The following is a 16,984-nucleotide window of genomic DNA, read 5'->3' on the forward strand; positions in this document are numbered from 1 at the left end:
CCCCATTTAACTGATTGTAACAGTATATCAGTCATACAGTAAGTATGAATCTTACTCATTTTAGGAGCCATAGGTGTATAAATATCTTCGGATAAATATCTACCTAATAAGTGGCAGGACCTAATTTGAACTCAGGCAGTTGACCTTAGAATGTGGTACCTTTAACCATGCTAGCTGAATAGAAGATGTGAAGGTTTTTTAAAAATTTTATTTATTTTTAAAATATTTTATTTACTTATTTGGCAGACAGATCACAAGTAGGCAGAAAGGCAGGCAGAGAGGGGGGGGGAATCAGGCTCCCAGCTGAGTGGAGAACCCGATGTGGGTCTCGATCCCAGGACCCTGAGATCATGACCTGAGCTGAAAGCAGAGGCTTTAACCCACTGAGCCACCCAGGCGCCCCGCAAGGTTTTTTTTTGTTGTTTTTTTTTAAGACGCAAGTTTTGAAGAATGAGTTACTGGGGTGAGAAAGAAGTTAGTGTTCTAAATGCATTTTGAGAGAGAAAAAAAGGGAAAAATGTATATGAAGTTGGAGAAAATGTCTTTTCGACATTCTTTCCCCCTTTGTTTCAGTGTTTTTCCCCTCCTTTCTGAACTTCTCCCTTTTTTTTACTTCTTTTCCTTATTAATTGGTTGTAAAACAGACTTGAAATACTTATTTGCTGAATTCATTGGATAATAGTTTTATATTTCCCTTTCTCTGCAGAGTCAGTGTGGTATAGTACAAACTTGAACTCAGGAGCCAGACAGACATAGGTTCATATACTGGCATACCCAGGATTTGGCTTGGAGGCCTTGTTGGACAAGTTATGTTGTTGGACAACAATCTGCCTGGGCACCTATTTCCTCATCTTTAAAATGGGACTAATAATGCCTATGGGGCGATGTTCTTAGGTTTAGAGGTAAAATCTATGAAGTGATAGTCACTTGTCTCACTATGCTTAAATCAGTGATGTTGCCATTGTCATTATAATGTTTTTAGCTAACAACTAGTGAGTTGAACATTTTCTTTCTTTAAAAACAAAATGTTAATGGATTTTATATTTGATGAGGCTCTTTATTCTTTTTCCCTCTTGCGAGTGCTTGGCTCTTAGAGTACCTCTGCATGTAAGACAGAGTCCTGTGCCAGGAGAGATTCCTGACGTAATCTCCGTGGTTCCTCCCATGGATAGCATTCTGATGTTCTTATTGGAATTCCTTACAGCCTGGGAGAGATAGTAAGGTGTTCTAGGTCAGCTGACATAGGCTGGAGTCAGGAAAAGGATTGGTTGACTTGATGTCTTTGGCCTCTTTTTGCAGAGGAGGAAGCTTGATGCTGTCTATTACTACATGCGCAGTTTAGCTGCCAGCAACCCTATCCTGACTGCCAAGGAGAGTCTCATGAGCTTGTTTGAGGAGACCAAACGAAAGGTGAGTGGGGATGCAGGCAGACTCATTCCTTCCTAAAAGAACATGTTTCTCTTAGTGCTTCTGTGTCCTCGGGGAATGCCTTATAATGTCCTCAGGGGGTCCCATTGGGCTGTGCTGATGGAGTCAGTCAGCCCCTATGCAGAACCAAACTCATCTTCAGGAGAGTTCTCCAGGGCCCTTGGTTGTGCATCTAGATTATGGAATTAATAATGTCTTTGAGACAAAGCAGATAATACTTGGCTACTTAGGGACCATAGCAAAGTCTTTACTTTTTATAGCCCCTGGGCAACAAACTCAGATGAGGTGAGTGCCTCTTTTTATTAGCTGAATCCCAGGAGAGTCTGGGCTTATGTATTTGTATATCGTACAGGCAGAACAGATGGAAAAAAAGCAACACGAGGAATTGGAACTGAGCCCTGACCAGTGGCGGAAAGGAAAGAAGTCTACTTTCCGGCATGTTGGAGATGACACCACTCGCTTAGAGATCTGGATCCATCCATCACATCCCCGGTCCTCCCAGGGCACTGAATCTGGGAAGGATTCTGAGCAGGAGAATGGGCTGGGAAGCCTGAGCCCAAGTGATGTAAGTTCCTGAGAGTGATATAATGAGCAAGACTAAGTAAACGTGGATGCCCCAGTTCATGCAATTGGGAGGCACTGCACAGACATTTCCCATGAATCCCAGGAAAGGTAAATCACGTCAGGCTTTCTGCCATCCTCTCTCTAGCTACATACACTTCATCTTTATTATGTGCTTTCCTCTCTCACCACTATGTGGCACTACTGAATTTAGTAAAACTCGTTTTTCTGAAGGAAGATCTACTTAGTATAGGAGGAGAATTTTTTGCTGCTTTGTATTTGGAGTCACCAGTATGATACTTAAAGATTCTGTTGGGATTCTGTGAAGCTAGTCGGAGAGAGCATAGTAGGAAAACTGCATTGTGCCTTGAGAATAAAATTCTTAGTGGAGTGGATGGTGGGACAAGGTGGGACCACATCTTGAAGGGTTATGTAATAAATAATTTGACCTTTATCCTGAAGGTAGTAGGAAACTATTGAATGCTTTAAATAAGGAAGTAACTTGTCAGATAACACATTTTAGAATATAACTCTGGCTGCTTTGTGAAAAATTTGGAGAAGGGTAAGACTAGAAATAACAAGAGAAGGAGGGGTGCTGCAATAATCCGAGTATGATGTGGAGAGGACCTGAGCCAGGAAATGGGTCTGGAGATGAGGAGAAGGGAACAAATATGAGGCATATTAATGAGGTAGAATCCAAAGGACTTGATTGGACAGGGGGAGCTGAAGGACGAGAGGAAGTCAGAAGTAACATCTACTTCTACTTAGGTATTTCTGGGTTGGAAACTGGGTGAAGGCAGGTCTATTCCTTGAGATAGGGAATAGAGGTAGAATTGGTTTTAGGAGAAAAGAGTTTAGTTTTAGACATTTTGAAATTTCTATAGGACGTTGAGGAGAGATTTAAAGGCTATCATATCTAAAGCTGGGGAGAGCATCCTGGGTTAGAGATGAAGGTTTTTGAAGCAGCCTCTTATAGATGGAATTGAAGTCATGAGAGTTGTTTCAGTCACTTGAGAAAAAAACAATAAGTAAATTGACAATCTAAGAGAGAAAGGAGATTGATGGCAGGGAGAGGTCCTTGCAGAGGGTTGGAAGGGAGAGAAATCTGGAGCATAAGTGCAGGAATTAGCCTGAATGAGGGGGAGAGATCCCTCTTTCTTATATTTGAGGGAAAGGAGGAATAGGTATTAGTGGGTCAGGACAGTTTTTGAGTGTTGTGGGAGGAAGATGAGGGAGGGCCTTTTTGATTTTTTTTTTTTTTTCTTTTTGAAGTTGGAGACATGATTGTCTGCAACCAAGAATGAATCAAAGGTTGGTGGGTTAGGAATACTTCTTTGGGGTTTACCTTAAAATTGCCATTTCTCTGGGGTACCTAGGTGGCTCATTCGGTTGATTGCCCAACTCTTGGTTTTGGCTCAGGTCATGATCTTGGGTTGTGGGATCAAGCCCTGCATCAGGCTCTGGCTCACCACAGAGTCTGCTTGTCCCTCTTCCTGTGCTCTTCTCTCCTGACCCTCTCTCTAAAATAAATAAATAAAATCTTTAAAAAAATAAAACTTCCACTTCTTTTCCTTTAGCCTTCTTAGTCTTTAGCTGTTTTCTGCATGACTTGGAAAGTAGTCATTACTTACAAATGAAACTTCCAGTTTGCCATGTGCCACGGTTTGCGTGGGCTGCTTCAGAAGAGTTGCAGCTCTGGTAGACTTTCTCACTGCTGTCCTCTTCTAGTTTGGATATTGCAGCCCCAAATGGGAAGCCTGTTTGAGTAAGAGAGAAATTGTTCTATTGTGTTAGCTCCACTGTCTGTCTCTAAAATGAAAGCAACAGGGTTGCCTGGGTGTCTCAGTCTGTTGAGCATGGACTCTTGGTTTTGGCTCAGGTCATGATCTCAGGGCCCATACCAGGCTTCATGATCAGCGGGGAGTCTGATTCTTTCCCTCTGCTGCTTCCTCTGTGCTCTAACATCTTTCTCTCTCAAATAAAAAAATCTTTTTTTTTTTTTTAAAGATTTTATTTATTTGTTTGACAGAGAGAAAGATCACAAGTAGGCAGAAAGGCAGGCAGAGAAAGAGGAGGAAGCAGGCTCCCTGCTGAGCAGAGAGCCCGATGCGGGACTCGATCCCAGGACCCTGAGATCATGACCTGAGCCGAAGGCAGCGGCTTAACCCACTGAGCCACCCAGGCGCCCCTAAATAAATCTTTTAAGTAAATAAATAAAATGCAAGTAACAATTTGAGAAAGCATTTTGTGGCTTTCTTTGACCTTTCCCTCAAGGTTGGGGAGTATTCCTCGTAAGAGTTAAGGTTATAACTAATATCCCATAGATTTCTCTTTTCCATTAGGTATTTCATTGATTTTTAAGGAATGTGTTTATGAGTCTGTTTTTTTTTTTTTTTTTTTTTTTTTAAGATTTTATTTTATTTATTTGAGAGAGAGAGACAGTGAGAGAGAGCATGAGCGAGGAGAAGGTCAGAGGGAGAAGCAGACTCCCCATGGAGCTGGGAGCCTGATGTGGGACTCGATCCCGGGACTCCAGGATCACGCCCTGAGCCAGAGGCAGTCGTTTAACCAACTGCGCCACCCAGGCGTCCCTGAGTCTGTGTTTTTATTTTTTTTTCTTTAAAGATTTTATTTATTAGGGAGGGAGAGAGTGAGTGAGCACAAGTAGGGTAGGGGAGCAGAAGGGCAGAGGGAGAAGTAGGCTCCTCGCTGAGCAGGGAGCGCAATGCAGGGCTGCATCCCAGGACCCTGGGATCATGACCTGAGCCGAAGGCAGATGCTTAATCAACTAAGACACTCAGGCATCCCTAAGTCTGTGTTTTTATTCTTGTTTGCATCTCAGAGAAGGCATTTTCAGCACACGGGCTGGCATTAGATCTGTCAATTTTTACTAATTATTTTATTTTCAATCATATTAATAATATATGGATGTATTTTTTGTAGAAATTTCAAATAATTAAAGACATACAGAGTAAAATGGTCGTTTCTTTTTTTTTAAGATTTTATTCATTTATTCGACAGAGAGAGATCACAAGTAGGCAGAGAGGCAGGCAGAGAGAGAGGAGGAAGCAGGCTCCCCGCCGAGCAGAGAGCCCGATGCACGACTCGATCCCAGGATCCCGAGATCACGACCCGAGCCCAAGGCAGCGGCTCAACCCACTGAGCCACCCAGGCGCCCCTAAAATGGTCGTTTCTTTTTAAACTATTTGTGAAGCTGTTTTTATATTTTCAGCCTGATCATCATCGCCCCAGGTGCCCCTGTAGTTTGCTTTTTTTTTTTTTCAAGATTTTATTTATTTGACAGACAGAGATCACAAGTTAGCAGAGAGGCAGCAGAGAGAGGAGGAAGCAGGCTCCCTGCTGAGCAGAGAGCCCGATGCGGGCTCCCAGGACTCTGGGATGACCCTGGAATCATGACCTGAGCAGAAGGCAGAGGCTTTAACCCACTGAGCCACCCAGGCGCCCCTGTAGTTTGCTTTTTTAACTTATGAATTGGACATACAGTCCTGTTATAATGTTATAACACACACAGTCCTAAAAATCACTGTGCTGTGTAAAATCGCACAGAAGAAAAGCCACAGAGCTCATGGACAAGATGTGGTTGGGGGCACGACACTGAAAAACATCCTCAGTGACTTATTAAAAAAAAGAAAAAAGATATGAACCTAATTAGACAGTTAAGCAATTTTATACATGTCCATTGGTTAAGAAATGTATAAATACTGTTTTGGAAAAGAAAAGAAGTCTAGAAGCGGACTTCAAAAGGATTGCAGCTTTAGTGTTATTGTGAAGTGGTGGAAGGAGAGTTATTTGAAATTGGATGTAAGACCAGATGTGGATTGGCGTGGCCTAGAACGAGTTCACGTGGTGAACTGTGGTAGCTGGTAGATATCTGGAGAGTGTGTATATTTTCTATTTCTCTATAGTTCGGATCAGCTGAGTGCAATTTTCTGTGCTCACTCAGTGTTTCTCATGAACAAAATCAAGCATAAGGAGATGCAAAATTTGTGCTATGCTCAAATTGTTCCCCATGTATTTATCACGGTGGAACAAATGGATATTTTCAAAACAAGGATTATAGCAGAACTGACTGTATTTCTACCTAAGAATATCTTTTTTTGGTATGTTCTTTAGTATGACTGAATGATATTTTGTTATACAGGTATAGGTCATTTGTTTACCTTATCTTTGTAATTTATGTATTTTCATTTTCATAAAATGTTCATTTTAGTTGTCTTTTTTGGGTGATTAGCCTTACTAGGAATTGCTTCCTTAGCAATTCCTAAAAGCAATTCCTAGAGAGTTTCTAGCACAAACTACTAAAATTCACATCCATAAATAAGAAGCAGAAAGTTTGGCTTCAGTGGTTGTTATTAATGATAGTAGAGTCCCAACTAGTTTGTTTTCTCTCTACCAGGCACAGGCTTTGGATCTCTCTCTGAATGGCTACAGGAGGTTAGCTTGTGGGTTGTTGGTTTTCAGCCTTGAGATGTGGTTTGGGTTGAACACGCTAACTGGGGAGGGACTGCCAACCTCAACTGTAAGTGGCATCCTTTTAAACTAATTGAGATTCATATTTAAACTCTACCCCTGACAGCTAGGCTACTCAAATTCAATGTCACCAGGTTGCAAACATTCTTTATTTAGTGGATGTGCCTTCTGCTATACCGCAGCTCCCATTGGAGATCAGAAAAGGGTTGCTGCTTAGTAAATGAGTTTTTGCAGGTAGTGAGTTAATTAAGGAGATTATAGCATCAGAAGCAGTTTTCACACTGAGAGGCCAGGGTCTCTGATGAAACTGCTCTCTGTTCATATCTTGAAAAGAATGTAACTCGAATCTGTCTACTGGGGAAGAATGTACACATGAGAATAGAAGCCATTGATAGATGTTTGTCTCTGAAACCTTAGTGAGTTCTCATGTGTTGGCATGATTTCATTTACCATTTCCCAGCATTCTCCCAAACTGACTGTAGTTATTGCTTGGTGCTATGTGTGGAAAATGTCTTTAGGTAATGAAATGTCATTGTGTGTTTGGCCAACCTCTTGACAAATCTTTCTTCTCCCTCACCCTTCTCAATGTGTTTTGGCGTTCAGACTGGACCATACCTCAGTAGGTCCTAATAACCTATTGTTCAGCCTTTCCTTATTTGAATCTCTCTTATTGCACCCACCCAGTGGTTTTTAAACCATAACAATATTTATTTTCTTTTTCTTTTTCTTTCTTTCTCTCTCTCTCTCTTTTTTTTTTTTAGGTTTTACTTATTTATTTGACAGAGAGAGAGAGATCACAAGTAGGCATAGCAGCAGGCAGGGGTGGTGGGTAAGGAAGCTCCCCACTGAGCAGAGAGCCCGATGCGGGGCTCGATCCCAGGACCCTGAGATCATGGGCCGAAGGCAGAGGCTCAACCCACTGAGCCACCCAGGCATCCCAATTTTCTTTCTTTTGATCGTATTTTTTTAAATTTCAGGACTTGTTTATACCCAGAATTTACTGCAGTTTATCTTGAGTTATTTATTTATTTATTTATTTATTTATTTTAAGATTTTATTTATTTATTTGACAGAGAGAAATCACAAGTAGATGGAGAGGCAGGCAGAGAGAGAGAGAGAGGGAAGCAGGCTCCCTGCTGAGCAGAGAGCTCGATGCGGGACTCGATCCCAGGACCCTGAGATCATGACCTGAGCCAAAGGCAGCGGCTTAACCCACTGAGCCACCCAGGTGCCCTTTTTTTTTTTTTTTTAAAATATTTTATTTATTTATTTGACAGACAGAGATCACAAGGCAGAGAGGCAGGCAGAGAGAGAGAGAGAGAGAGAGAGAGGAGGAAGCAGGCTCCCTGCTGAGCAGGGAGCCCGATGCATGGCTCAATCCCAGGACCCTGGGATCATGACCCGAGCGGAAGGCACAGGCCTTAACCCACTGAGCCACCAAGGCGCCCCTTGAGTTTTTATTTTTATTATTTTTTAAGGCTTTATTTACTTACTTATTTATGGGAAGACAGATCACAAGTAGGCAGAGAGGCAGGCAGAGAGAGAGAGAGGAGGAAGCAGACTCCCTGACAAGCAGAGAGCCTGACTCGGGATTCAATCTGAGGACTCTGGGATCATGACGTGAGCTTCTAGAAGGCAGAGGCTTTTAACTCACTTAGCCACCCAGGCACCCTTATCTTGAGTTTTTATTTTTATTTTTTTTTTTAAAGATTTATTTATTTGACAGAGAGAGAGAGAAAGATATCACAAGTAGGCAGCGAGGCAGGCAGAGAGAGAGAGAGGGAAGCAGGCTCCCTGCTGAGCAGAGAGCCCGATATGGGACTCGATCCCAGGACCCTGAGATCATGACCTGAGCCGAAGGCAGCGGCTTAACCCACTGAGCCACCCAGGCGCCCCCTTATCTTGAGTTTTTAGAGTAGAGGGTTGCTTCTGGGTCCCGTGCTTAACCAGACTAAAGTCTAATCTGTCCTTTTGTGCCAGCTTTGTGCTAGGTTTATAAAGATGAATAGGACATTATTATTACCTCAAAGAGTTTAGAGTCTAGTGCATGGGTCAGGAAGCTTTTTCTGAAAAAGGCCAGGTAGTCAATATCTGAGGCTTTGCAGGCCATATGGTCTCTATTACAGCTACTTGCCCAGCTTTTGGGGTGCTAAAATAGCCGTGGACAGTGCATAAATGAATGAGCATGGCTGGGTTCCAGTAAAACTTTATTTATAAAGACTGGTGGCAGGCAGCCTGCCTCTGGCCTGTGGGCCTGGTTTGCCAAACTCTGATCTGGTAGAAGTAATGGCCGCAAAAACAGAATGTTTGGGTATACAGTTGGTTATTGTCTTTTGTGGTAGTTATATCCTAGAAAGTCACCACAAGACACTGAATTAGTGAATCCTGAACCATTGCTTCTTCCTTTTTTTTTTTTTTTTTAAGATTATTTATTTATTTAACAGGGAGAGAGAGGGGGCGTAAGTAGGCAGAGCAGCAGGCAGAGGCAGAGGGAGAAGCAGGCTTCCTGCCGAGCAAGGAGCCCAATGCAGGGCTCGATCCCAGAACCTTGGGATCAAGACTTGAGTCGAAGGCAGATGTTTAACAGAACTGAGTCACCCAGGCGCCCCTGAGCCATTGCTTCTAAGGGAAATATAGGCTTAGATTTCTGTGAGCCTCTGGTTACAAGAATTTCACCAAGTAATCAGTACATACCTTTTTCGTTTGTTTGGTTGGTTTTTAGAGAGAGAGAGTGGGGAGAAGAGGCAAGGGCTGAGGCACAGAAAATTCTAAGCAGGTTCTATGCTCATCGTGGAGCTCAAAGCAAGGCTTGATCTCACAACCCTGAAATCATGACCTGAGCCAAAATCAAGAATTGGATGCTCAACCGACTTAGCCACCGAGGTGCCCCATAACCTTGTTTTATGTAGGTTTCTGTTTATAGTCACTTTATTTAATATATATTATTGATTAATATTGAACTCATGACTGACACCACGATAACTTGTGCCTCAACAGACACACATTTTCTCTGTAAGGCACATCACAGCCTTGGAGGCCATTTTAAACAGTGAAATCATGAACAAAAAGCTTGAAAAACATGGCTCTAAATAGACCATGAAAAGGGCACTTGCTTCAAGTACGAGAACTTGGAACAGAAGTCAGAGAGTCATCTTGCTGAACCTCAGCTGGGAACATGTGTATCAGGCAACTTGAATTTTCTGCCATTTTGGGTATGTCCATGAATGACTGCAAAAGCACCATGGGTATTGATTTTGGTGGTTGGTTTTTTTTTTAAAAGATTTTATTTATTTATTTGACAGAGATCACAAGCAGGCAGAGAGGCAGGCAGAGAGAGAGGAGGAAGCGGGCTCCCCGCTGAGCAGAGAGCCCGATGCAGGGCTCGATCCCAGGACCCTGAGATCATGACCTGAGCCAAAGGCAGCGGCTCAACCCACTGAGCCACCCAGGCGCCCCCCTCCTTTTTTTTTTTTAAAGATTTTTTTTATTTATTTGACAGAGACACAGTGAGAGAGGAGCAGGAGAGGGGAAAGCAGGCTTCCCGCCAAGCAGGGAGCCCAATGTGGGGCTTGATCCCAGGACCTTGGGATCATGACCTGAGCCGAAGGCAGACGCTTAACAACTGAGCCACCCAGGTGCCCTTGATTTTGGTGTTATTAATGAGTTTTAGCAAGTAGCTGAATTCACAAATACAAAATCCACAAATAATGACCAAATATATTGTGGTAAGTGGCGTGAGGGTGGTATGCATTGAGTACCATGGAAGCACAGAGAAGAACATTTAGTTTAGTCCTGGTGGAAGTATGGGTTGTAGTGAGGAAAAGGAGAATGACTTTGGAAGGCTTCCTGAAAGTTAACTAGGCCAAGTGAGAAGAGAGTGTTCCAAGTAGAAGGAACAGCATGGGCAAAAGACAGAGGAGGTGTGACACAGCAGAGAGGTTGCAGGGTGTTTAAATCTATGATAATTTGGGGGATCCTATGAGAAAGTTGGAGTGGGAGAGAGACTGAGCCTTCTGCAGGAAACTTTCTAGTTTGGTGCTGTGGTGTGTATGGGTAGTGGTCAGTGGGCTGGGCCCAAATAATGTACTTCGGGATTCTGGAAGCAGTTGTTTCTGGATTTTCTCATTGTTTACTTCTCGTGTCTGCATTGTTAATTCAACAAAAGCAGTACCGTTTCATTCATTAAATTAGGTAGGGTGGAAATTGCTGAATTTTTTGCCCCACAATTTGTTGATTAAAATTTGAGGGCTATTCTTTTAGATGGTGCTTTAGGCATTCCAAACTTATATATGCAGAAGATACTAGTGTTTCTTTGTGTCTTTGTTGTTGGAGGAATTTTTTTTTTTTTAAGATTTTATTTATTTGTCAGAGAGAGAGAGAGCGCGCACAGGCAGGCAAAGCGGCAGGCAGAGGCAGAGGGAGAAGCAGGCTCCCTGCGGAGCAAGGAGCCCGATGTGGGACTCAATCCCAGGACGCTGGGATCATGACCTGAGCCGAAGGCAGCTGCTTAACCAACTGAACCACCCAGGCGTCCCGTTGTTGGAGGAATTTGCCAGTGGGTTCAATTAAATAGGGCAAATCTTTTCTTTTTTTTTTTTTTAAAGATTTTATTTATTTATTTGTCAGAGAGAGGGAGAGAGAGCAAGCACAGGCAGACAGAGGCAGAGGGAGAAGCAGGCTCCCTGCCGAGCAAGGAGCCCGATGTGGAACTCGATCCCAGGACGCTGGGATCATGACCTGAGCCGAAGGCAGCTGCTTAACCAACTGAGCCACCCAGGCGTCCCTTTTCTTTTCATTTTGATATTTTTATTGCCTTTAAAAATTTACAAAGCTGGGGTGCCTAGGTGGGGTTAAGGTTCCGACTCTTGGTTTCAGTCCAGGTCCTGATCTTAGGGTTGTGAGATCGAGCCCCGTGTGGGGCTCTGTGCTCAGCATAGGGTCTGGTCGGGATTTTCCCTCCTTCTCCTTCTGGTCCCTGACCCCACAAAAGTAAATAAATCTTTTTTTTTTTAGACTTTATTTATTTGGCACAGAGAGATCACAAATAGGCAGAAAGGCAGGCAGAGAGAGAGGGGGAAGTAGGCTCCCTGCTGATCAGAGAGCCCGATGTGGGGCTCAATCCCAGGACCCTGAGATCATGACCTGAGTTGAAGGCAGAGGCTTAACCCACTGAGACACCCAGGCGCCCCATAAATAAATCTTTTTTAAAAAATTTACAAAGCCAACACATCCTTAAAAAGTATGAAAATGCAGATAAACAATGTGTTTTTACCATCTGTCAATAACTACTATTGACATCTTAGGGTATGTTTTTCCTGCGTGTTTATATAAGTCACAGCACTTAGTATTGGAAATGTCTAATGCCCATTGACCTGGGGAATCAGAAGAAAAATATCCATGCATAATTATCAACTCAGAACTTGGCTGGAAAAGTAGTACTCTAATTTCTAAAGTCAACATAGGTACCATATCTTTCTGTTTATCCGAGTACACAGAATGATGCTGTAATGTCTTTCCTCTCCTGTGTAAAGAGAAACTTCTTTTATTTTTTTTTTAAGGTTTTATTTATTTATTTGACAGAGATCACAAGTAGGCAGAGAGGCAGGCGGAGAGAGAGGAAGGGAAGCAGGCTCCCTGCTGAGCAGAGAGCCCAATGCACAGCTTGATCCCAGGACCCTGAGATCATGACCTGAGCTGAAGGCAGAGGCTTTAACCCTCTGAGCCACCCAGACGCCCCAAAGAGAAACTTCTTAAGCCACACGAACAAGGAAGAAGAACTTCAAGAAAGATTAGACATCTAATAGGACTGATTATTGTTTTGAAAGATTAGTCCGAAAGGGTCCATTTTGTGGGGAAGCATCTAGAACTAGTGATAAATTGGGGCATGAGGGATTAATTTGAGGCCCCCTGAGCGTGGAAGCTTTATGACTTTGTTTAAAAAACTGGGTTCTAGTTGGAAAAGTGTCTAGGCGGCATTTTTGGGGTTGACTTCTAGGTTGGTAGGAATAGAGATTGAGAGATCTAGCAGAGGAGTGATTGCCTTTTTCAATATTTTATTTAAAGAATTATTTTTGAATAGGTAAAAGATTGTGTGTGTGTGTATGTGTGGGTGGGTATGGGTGTATGGTTCTCTCTGATCTTTTATGCTTAGTATCATACACAGTTACTCATTTTTGTTTCTTTCACCCCTCATTTTACTGTTGGATTTGGGAGATCTTTCCATGAGTGCTTGCCTGCAGGTGTGTTGTATCTCTCTTTTTCTTTTTTTTTTTTTTTAAGATTTTATTTTATTTTGACAGAGAGAGGTCACAAGTAGGCAGAGAGGCAGGCAGAGAGAGAGGAGGAAGCAGGCTCCCTGCTGAGCAGAGAGCCCGATGCGGGACTCGATCCTAGGACTTTGAGATCATGACCTGAGCCGAAGGCAGCGGCTCAACCCACTGAGCCACCCAGGCGCCCCGTGTTGTATCTCTCTTAAAGAGTCTGGCAGCTTGATAGATTTTATTAATTTTGTCCAGCATTTGCTATATCAGAGGGAGGATACTGCAGAGTTTAACAGCTTAGTCTTTGGGAAGTTCTAAGTTCAAGTTTTAGTTTTATCAGTTATCAGCAGGGAGGCTTCAAGCATGTACTTCAGTTTCTTCATCTGTCAGATGGCAATACTGATAGACTAAATGAAGTAACGCACGTGAAGAACGATGAGTGGCATATTGTAATTTCTCATGTATTGGTGGTAGTAGTTGTTATGTACATACTTATGTTTTTGTTATAATCTCTTAAGGTGTTAAGTTTATTTTTTGCCTTTTTTCCTGTTTCTAACCAAAGTGAACAATGATGCTTGATAAATTTACATACTGGGAGCCCACTGTTTAAATGAAGACCTGTTTTGTTTGACATGAAGAGTTTTATTTAATAATGACAAATTTCAAACACACATAGGAGAAAATAATAAAATTAACCTTCATATAACCTGTAACTCATATTCAATAGTTACCAATATTTTTCCATCTTTGTTTTAGCTTTCCCTCATGTATTGCCCCCCCCCCCACCCAGGTTGAAGTGTTTTATTTTATTTTTATATTTTGTTATTTATTTATTTTAAAGTAGGCCAGTGTGGGGCTTGAATTCACAACCATGAGATCAAGACCTTAGCTGAGATTAAGAGTCTGATGTTTAGGGACACCTGGGTGGCTCAGTGGGTTAAGCCGCTGCCTTCGGCTCCGGTCATGATCTCAGGGTCCTGGGATCAAGTCCCGCATCGGGTTCTCTGCTCAGCAGGGAGCCTGCTTCCCCCTCTCTCACTGCCTGCCTCTCTGCCTACTTGTTATCTCTCTCTGTCAAATGGATAAACAAAATCTTTAAAAAAAAAAAAGAGTCTGATGTTTAACCAAATGAGCTATGCTGTTACCCTGGTTGCAGTATTTTATTTGTTTTTATTTTTTTAAAGATTTTTTTTTTTTAAGATTATTTATTTATTTATTTGAGAGAGAGAGACAGTGAGAGAGAGCACGAGGGAGGAGAAGGTCAGAGAGCGAAGCAGACTCCCCATGGAGCTGGGAGCCTGATGCTGGACTCGATCCCGGGACTCCAGGATCACGCCCTGAGCCGAAGGCAGTCGTCCAACCAACTGAGCCACCCAGGCGTCCCTATTTTTTTAAAGATTTATCCATTTGAGAGAGAGAGAGAGAGAATGAGCAGTGGGGGGTGGGGGGCGGTCTGAGGGAGAGGGAGAGAGAGAACCCTTAGGCAGACTCCCTGCTGAGCACAGAGCAGCCGGGCACTGGGCTTGCTCCCATGACCCATGCGATAGGACCTGAGCCGAAACCAAGAGTCGGGTGCTTGACTGCCTGATCCACCCAGGCGCTCTTGGTTGAAGTATTTTATTTTTATTTTTTTAAAGATTTTATTTATTTATTTGACATAATATATAAATTATATTTATTTATTTATTTATTTATTTGACAGAGATCACAGGTAGGCAGAGAGGCAGGCAGAGACAGAGAGAGGGGGAAGCAATCTCCCCGCTGAGCAGAGAGCCCCATGCGGGGCTCAATCCCAGGACCCTGGGATCATGACCTGAGCTGAAGGCAGAGGCTTTAACCTACTGAGCCACCCAGGCGCCCCGCCCCCTTTTTAAAGATTTTATTTGGTTGAAGTATTTTATTTACTTTTTTAAAGATTTTATTTATTTATTTGACAGAGATTACAAGTAGGCAGGGAGGCAGGCTCCCCACTGAGCAGAGAGCCTGATGCGGGGCTCGATCCCAGGACCCTGAGATCATGACCTGAGCTGAAGGCAGAGGCTTAACCCACTGAGCCACTGTGCCACCCAGGCACCCCTTGGTTGAAGTATTTTTTTTTTTAAGATTTTATTTATTTATCTGACAGAGATCACAAGTAGGCAGAGAGGCAGGCAGAGAGAGAAGGGGAAGCAAGCTCCCTGCTGAGCAGAGAACCTGATGCGGGGCTCGATCCTAGGACCCTGAGATCATGACCCAAGCCACAGGCAGAGGCTCTAACCCACTGAGCCACACTGGCGACCCTGGTTGAAGTATTTTAAAGGAAATCCTGGATAATGCATCATTGGATAATACACATTTCTTTCTTTCTTTCCTTTTTTTTTTTTTAAAGATTTTATTTACTTGACAGAGAGAGATCACAAGTAGGCAGAGAGGCAGGCAGAGAGAGAGGAGGAAGCAGGCTCCCCGCTGAGCAGAGCCCAATGTGGGGCTCAATTCCAGGACCTTGAGACTATGACCTGAGCTGAAGACAGAGGCTTTAACACACTGAGCCACCCAGGCACCCCAGCCCTATACATTTCACTTCTATACACACCATTTAAAAAATAATGGACTTTTTCTTAAATACCACAGTGCCATTGCCATGTCTGTCCGTGGCATCATTTGGTCATTTGGTATCTGATCCATAACTTCACTTCCCACATTATTTTACAAATGAGGTCTTAGAGTTGGTCTGTTCAAATGAAGACCTACACGTTACATTGGATTGTTTTATCTTCTAAGTTTCTTTTAGTCAAGAACAATTCTGCCTTCCCATTTAAAAACGTTCTTCACGTCATAAGTTTTTAAGCTGGTTAGTTGTCCTGTAGAATTCCCACATTCTGGATTTGTCTTTGTTTGCCTTGTGGTATCATTTAACCTTTCCTTCTGTCCCTTATATTCCTGTAAATGAGAGTTAGCTCTGGAAGCTTTTTTAGATTCGGGTTCAGCCTTTTTGGCAAGAGTACTTCATAGGTGGTACTGTGTGCTTCATTTTGTCCTGCATTAGTAGGTGTCTGATTGTTTTACTTATAGTGATGCTAAGACTAATCATATGGTTCAGGTGCCCCAAATAGTAGATTTTTGCTTGTTTTGTTTTTAAGGTTTAATCAGTTGCCAGCTAATTTACGAAAAAAATCAAGATCTGACAACAGTTTGCCAGAGCCAAGTAACAGCTACCCCCTTTTAATCAGGCTTGTGTTCTCCAGTTTACACCTCCTCCCCCATCCTGTACTTGCATACTGCTCACTTTCATCACCTACCTTGTCTCTGTAGGCATTTGATTTTGTGATCAGTGCTTTCAAAGTGCTGCCAAAATGGGTTATTGCAATCTAGGCTTTTAAGTTGTTTCTCAGAGATCGTTTAGGATTGGCAAGTCCCTCCAGTCAGTCCTCATTTTGGTCACGGTTTGGAAATGTCTTAATCATTGGACCATAAGTGTTGTTTTGGTTTTTCTTTTTCTTTTTTTTCTTGGGGAGGGGGCATAAGTGTTTTGCTTGGCTTCACGTGGTATTGTCATTGGTGCTGATCCAGAAACTAGTTAGCAGTATGTCCTGCTACCAGGCCAGTTCCCTCTTTGTCCGCAGTCTAACAGTGAGCTTAAGGAATCTGAAGGTATCACTTCTGTTTCCTGATGAAATTAGTACCTCTGGGAATGGAGGCCTACACACACAGCTCTGGGACAGCTTCTTTTTTCAACATCCTGTTGCAGCTGAACTTGGTGAAAAATGAGAAGTTACTCTGCCTAAGTGTGTGAACTGAAAAGCGTCAGGCTGTGATCTAGAAAAGTCTGAATGCCACCCACCAAACCAGCTGACTGGAAATAAACTCTTTGCACACCTGGGTGGCTCAGTTGGTTAGGCATTTGCCTTCGGCTTAGGTCGTGATCCTGGGGTCCTGGAGTAGAGTCTTGTATTGGCTCCTTGCTCCACGGGAAGCCAGCTTCTCTCTCTGCCTTTGTGCCCCCTGCCCCCATGTGTCTCTCATGAATAAATAAATAAAATGTTTTTTTAAAAAAAAAATGTTTTTCAAAAAGGAAGTTTTTCTTGGGCACCTGGGTGGCTTAGTCAGTTAAGCACCCGCCTTTGGCTCAGGGCATGATCCCAGAGTTCTGGGATTGAGTCCTGCCTTGGGCTCCATGCTCAGTGGGGAGCCTGCTTCTACCTGTCCCTCTGCCTCTTCCCCTGCTTGTGTTCTTGCTCACTCTCTCTCAATGTCTTAAAAAAATG

At 43.0% G+C, this 16,984-nt stretch overlaps 1 protein-coding gene across 2 annotated transcripts in view; it reads left to right on the forward strand.

The window, feature by feature from the left end:
• Window positions 1-16,984, forward strand: part of SMG6 (SMG6 nonsense mediated mRNA decay factor) — a 251,682-nt gene that overhangs the window by 16,328 nt on the left and 218,370 nt on the right. For both annotated transcript variants that reach the window (XM_044248158.1, XM_044248157.1), the window contains exons 7-8: window positions 1,300-1,410; window positions 1,781-1,993. In XM_044248158.1, the coding sequence (XP_044104093.1) occupies window positions 1,300-1,410; window positions 1,781-1,993 (324 nt within the window). The remainder of the gene's footprint in view (window positions 1-1,299; window positions 1,411-1,780; window positions 1,994-16,984) is intronic.

This window comes from Neovison vison, chromosome 5, assembly GCF_020171115.1.
Source record: "Neovison vison isolate M4711 chromosome 5, ASM_NN_V1, whole genome shotgun sequence".
NCBI classification, from domain to species: Eukaryota; Metazoa; Chordata; class Mammalia; order Carnivora; family Mustelidae; genus Neogale; species Neogale vison.